The sequence below is a fragment of the Pteropus alecto genome, unplaced genomic scaffold (genome assembly GCF_000325575.1).
Source record: "Pteropus alecto unplaced genomic scaffold, ASM32557v1 scaffold304, whole genome shotgun sequence".
NCBI classification, from domain to species: Eukaryota; Metazoa; Chordata; class Mammalia; order Chiroptera; family Pteropodidae; genus Pteropus; species Pteropus alecto.
Genome location: NW_006435869.1, coordinates 218,413 through 224,007, shown reverse-complemented (window position 1 = coordinate 224,007; position 5,595 = coordinate 218,413). Strand labels below are relative to the sequence as shown.

General features: G+C 32.7%; 1 protein-coding gene across 1 annotated transcript in view; it reads right to left on the bottom strand.

The window, feature by feature from the left end:
* The window catches only part of LOC102897592 (methyl-CpG-binding domain protein 3-like 2B), a 3,187-nt gene extending 1,437 nt beyond the window's left edge, over nt 1-1,750 (bottom strand). Inside the window, exon 1 of the mRNA XM_025046677.1 lies at nt 1,706-1,750. Within this exon, the coding sequence (XP_024902445.1) occupies nt 1,706-1,750 (45 nt within the window). The remainder of the gene's footprint in view (nt 1-1,705) is intronic.
* Nucleotides 1,751-5,595: the final 3,845 nt, after the last annotated feature.

Sequence of the window (5,595 nt, the reverse complement as noted above, 5' to 3'; positions counted from 1 at the left end):
CCAGTCCCCTGCTTCAAATACCATCAATGAACTAGAAATGTCCATAGCAGCAGTGTGATCTGACTTCAACCCTGAAACTCTAGTATCCATCTGCCCACTCAACACATCAGTGATAATACTGATGACTCAACTGACAGTGACCAGGTGCCACACTGAACCAACCAGTTTCTCAAATAATTCACTGCTATCTCAATGTCTCCTAATGTTACCTATTGGTGCAAATATCCTATCTAAACCTGAATGTCATTGTGGACACCCTGCCACTCCACAGTCATATCAACGAGTCATCCATCTACCATCCTGAATTCATGTAAAGAATCTCGACTTTTGAATAATTCTTGGGCATCTTTAAGATTTCCTACAAAACACCATTTCCACAGAATGACCTTTCCTGACCCAAAAATCAAAATTAATATTACATTTTGTGTTAATTTTTTCCAATTTTTATTTGTATGAGTATTATCTATTTCTTTCACATTATTTTGCTTACTAAATTGGATACTCATGAAGAGAATTCTAACATAGGCTTTTTAATACTTTACATTGCCATATTCAGTTATTGCTTTGCCCTTAGATGGTGCTCAGTTATATTTATTAAAAGAAATTATTCAAACAAAAAATTCTTTCCAAATATTTCAAACAAATTCACTCAACCACAATTACACATTGATATAATCTCTTGAGTATTATGCCACAATATCACTGCCTATGATTTCAAATTCTTTCTCTAATTATAAAACTCTGGTCAGAATAATCTGTTTAAAATGTAAACCTAATCAGCGCACCTTTCTTTTTAAATGCCTCTATTCTGTCTTCAGAAGGTACTCCTTTTTAAAAAGAGAAACCATAGATCTCACTGTATTCCTGTTATCCTACCATAATTATCAATACTACCCTTTTCATTACCAAAGATGTTCCAGTTCGGAGGGAAAGTTATTTGATCCTCCCAGTTACAGAGCATCTATTTTATGTCAAGTTGTGTAATAAAACCTATGATTTAGAATTTAACTTAACAGTAACTGCCCCTGTTGATTTGAACGTGGGTGAGAGGAAAGATTTAATAGACCGATTAATGTCTAATGTAGTGTTAGATATAAGTAATGTGAGAAAAAGTAAGTTCAACACAGAGAGAGAGACAGAGGTAGGGATGGAGGATCAGAGGTTAGGGGGGATAAAGACAGAGAAAATAAGTACAATTATTGATGATAAAGAAATTAGGAAAGAGGTAACTGATGACAAAATTTGAATACAGAACTGAATTTTTGTTTTAAAAAACAACCAAGCAAATTGTGGGTAAAATATTTTCCAGAGAGGGGAACAATTTAAACAGTGCAGGGTCATATACTATTTCCAATTTCTAGTGATAATGTTGGTTAAAAAAAAAACAAAAAACAAAAAAAAAAACAAAGACAAAACAAAAACGTCAGGACTATTATCCCAAGAAAGCATATACCAAAAAGTACAATACGCTGAACATTACTTAACAAAGTAACACTTAAGAAATGACTTCCTTGTTCTTTTCCTTTCACTTTTTTTAAAAATAAAATTATTGGGGTGTCATTGGTTAATAAAATCAAATAGGTTTCAAGTATACAATTCGATACCTTGTTTTAAGAGCCGTTGTCTGCTAATTTAAAGAGGTTAGACATAAGGGAAAATGTATACAAATAGACCCTATTGCTGTTAATATGAATGCTGCACTCACCAGAAAAGGCCCGTTAGTAATGCAGGTGGATGCAGGTTCCCCCATGGCTGCAGAGTTGTCCTGCTGACCCCACTCCTGAGATGCAGACAGCCTGCTGCTTGAAGGAAAATGCAGTGACTTCTGCCTCTGATTCCCCTTTTATGGAGGAACGGAGTGGATAATCCAATCAGTAGATAATTCAGAGGAGACGCCCTCTCATATCAATGGGATCTGACAGATTCCCAAGTCTTTACACAGAAACTCAAAAATTTGGGGCCATTGACATTGTCTAATACTGTTGTAGATTTTTAAAATTAATACATTTGTGGCTGAGGGTGGTATTTGTAGTTTCGCTCACATTTTAATGTTATTTTTTTTCTCCCATTGTTGTATTCTATAAAAATAGGAATGCAAGTTTCTATGCATGAAAATTTTCATACAATTTGTTTTAATAGGAAAAAATTAGAGACCATTTAAATGTTTGTCAATAAAAGAATGTACAAAATATTTATTAACAATTCTGTGGAATATACCACAGTCATTAAAATAAATTAATACTTTGTATATTTACATTTCACCCAGTTACCAATAAATTTTAGATTATTTCAACCATTTTACTTTCCCTTCCCTTTGACCTTACCAGTTAAGTCCCTTTACTCTCTATTTCAAACTTCGATTTAAATATTTTATTATTCCATTCTTCCCTCAATAAACTTGTTAATTGTAATTATGTGCAAATCTTTGTGCGAATACACTGATAATTACATCATGAGTCCTTTATTTAACATAGTCTAATACAAGTAATTACTTTTACTACCTCCCCCAAATGCTAATACTTTAGAATGCTTTCAGTTCTATTTTTAACCTTCCTGATTTTGCATTGTGGTTGTCATGCATTTTAATTCTACGTGTATTTTAATCTTCATGAGATTTCAAGAATTGCTTCATAAAACAAAATTCATTTATATGTATCTATAAATTATGTTTTCCTTCTCTCTTCATTCTTTCCTGCATTCCTGGTTTTCATCCTGGCAATATTTTCCTTTGGACTCAATGACTCACTCGTATTTTTTTCTAGTTCAAGTCAGCTAACAATTAAATGTTCTACTTTAAGTTTTTTTAAAGACAGCTTTATTTGGGGCATTATTGCTGTTGAGTATAGAATTCCTGTTTAACGTGAGGCTTCCTTACCAATTCTTTTTATCTTTTATCTACTTTCCTTTTTATTAAGTTTATTACGGTGATGTTGTTTAATATAACCATATAGGCTTCAAGTGTACCATTCAATATTATGTCATTTGTATAATACATTGTGTGTTCTCCACTCAAAGTTATTTACCTGCCATCACCACATATTTGATCCCCTTTACCCTGTCTACCTCCTCCCCTCTCCTTTCTCCCTTCCCCCTTACCCTCTGGTAACCACTAGTCTATAGTCCATGTCCATGAGTCTCTGTTTCTTTGTCCTGTTCGTTTGTTGCTTTTAGGTTTATATCCCACATATAAGTGATATCATGTGGTTTTCAACTTTTTCTATTTGGCTTATTTCGCTTAGCATGATTATCTCGAGGTCCATCCATGTTGTCACAAATGGCAGTATTTCTCTCTTCTTATGGCTGAATAATATTCCATTGTATATATGTACCACAGCTTCTTTATCCAATCATCTATCATAGGACACTTCGGTTGTTTCCATGTCCTGGCCACTGTGAATAATGCTGCTATGAACATCAGTGTGCAAATATGTTTTTGGATATGGGTTTTCAAGTTTTTAGGGTAAATACCCTGTAGAGGGATTGCTGGATCACATAGTAGATCAATTCTTAGTTTTTTGAGGAACCTCCATACTGTTTTCCAATCATTGTGGTTTAAATTCACATTTCTCTAGTAGCTCCTTAAGTTGAGCATCTTTTCATACGTCTGTTGGCTGTTTGTGTCTTCTTAGAGAGTTATCTTTTCAAGTCTTCTGCCCATTTTTTAGTTAGATTTTTTGTTTTTGTTGTTGTTGTTGAGTCGTATAAGTTCTTTGTATATTTTGGATATTAGCTTCTTTTTGGAGACATTGTTTGCAAATATCTTCTCCCATTCAGTTGGCTGCTTCTTTGTTTTGCTGATGGTTTCTTTTGCGCTGCAGAAGGATTTCATTTCATATAGTTCCATTCATTTACTTTTGCTTTTACTTCCCTTGCCTTTCAGGTCAAATTCATAAAATCCTCTTTACATGAATTTAGTACCTATGTTTTCTTCCATGCAACTTCTCGTTTCAAGTCTTATATTTAGGTCTATGATGTATTTTGAGTTAATTTTGTTGTATGGTGACAGTTAGCAGTCTAGTTTTATTCTTTTGCATGTGGCTTTCTAATTATCTCAACACCATTTTTTGAAGAGGCTTTCTTTTCTCCACCGTATGGTTTTGGCTCCTTTGTTGAAAATTATTTGCCCATATATTTGGTTTATTTCTGGACTCTCAATTCTGTTTCATTGGCCTGTCAGTCTGTTTTTCTGCCAATACCATGCTGTTTTGATTACTGTTGCTTTGTAGCATAATTTGAAGTCAGGCAGAGTGATACGTCTGGCCTTGTTCTTTTTCCTCAGGATTGCTTTGGCTATTCGGGGTCTTTTGTGATTCAATACAAATCTGATGATTTCTTGTCCTATTTCTCTAAAAAAAATGCCATTCAGATTTTGATGAGGATTGCATTAAATCTGAATAGTGCTTTAGGTAATAAGGTCATTTTATCAACTATGTTGATTCTTCCATCCATGAACATGGAATAGCTTTCCATTTCTTTTTGTGTCTTCAATTTCTTTTATTAAAACTATAATATCTTATAGTTTTCAGTGTATTGGTCCTTCATATGCTTCATTAAGTTTATTTGTAGGCATTTTATTTTGTAGTTGTTGCAATTGCAAAATAAATTTTTAAAAATTTATTTTTCTGAAAATTTATTGTTAGTGTGTAGGAATACTATGATTTTTGTATATTGATTTTGTATCCTGACACTTTACTGTATTTGTTTATTGATTCTAATAGGGTTGTTGTTGTTATTGTTGTTGTTTTTGGTGGCATGTTTAGGGGTTTTTTATATAGAGAATCATGTCATCTGCAAAGAATGATAATTTGACTTTTTCATTCCCAATTTGGATGTCTTTTATTTCTATCGCCTAATTGATTGCTTTAGCTAAGATTTTCAACACTATATTGAATAAGAATGGTGATAGGGGACAATGTCGTTTTGTTCCTTAGAGAAAAGGTTCTTAGTTTTTCACCATTAAGTATGATATTACCTGGGGGTTTGTCATATATGGCCTTTATATGTTGAGGTACTTTTCTTCTATACCCATTTTCTTAAGTGCTTTAATCATAATTGCGTGCTCTATTTTGTCAAATGTTTTTTTCTACATCTATTGATATGATCGTATGATTTTTATCCTTTATTTTGTTTATGTGGTGTATAATATTAATCATACATTGACCCATCTTTATGCCCCTGAATTCAAGCCCACTTGATCATGATGTATAATATTTTTAATGTATTGTTGTACTTGATTTGCTAGTATTTTGTTTAGGATTTTTGCATCTGTATTCATCAGAGATATTGGTTTTCTTTTTTTGTATATGTTATCTTTACTAGATTTTAGTATCAAGGTAATGTTGGCCTCATAAAATAAATTAGGATGTACTGCCTCTTTTTCAATTTTTTGGAAGAATTTGAGAAGAATAGGTATTAAATCATCTTTGAATATTTGATAGAATTCACTATTGAAGCCATCTGGTCCTGGACTTTTATTTTTTGAGAGGTTTTTGATGGTTGTTTCAATTTTCATATTGTTATTGACCTATTTAGATTTTCCAGTTCTTTGGGATTCCATCTAGGAAGGTTGTATAGTTCTAAAAACTTGTCCATCTC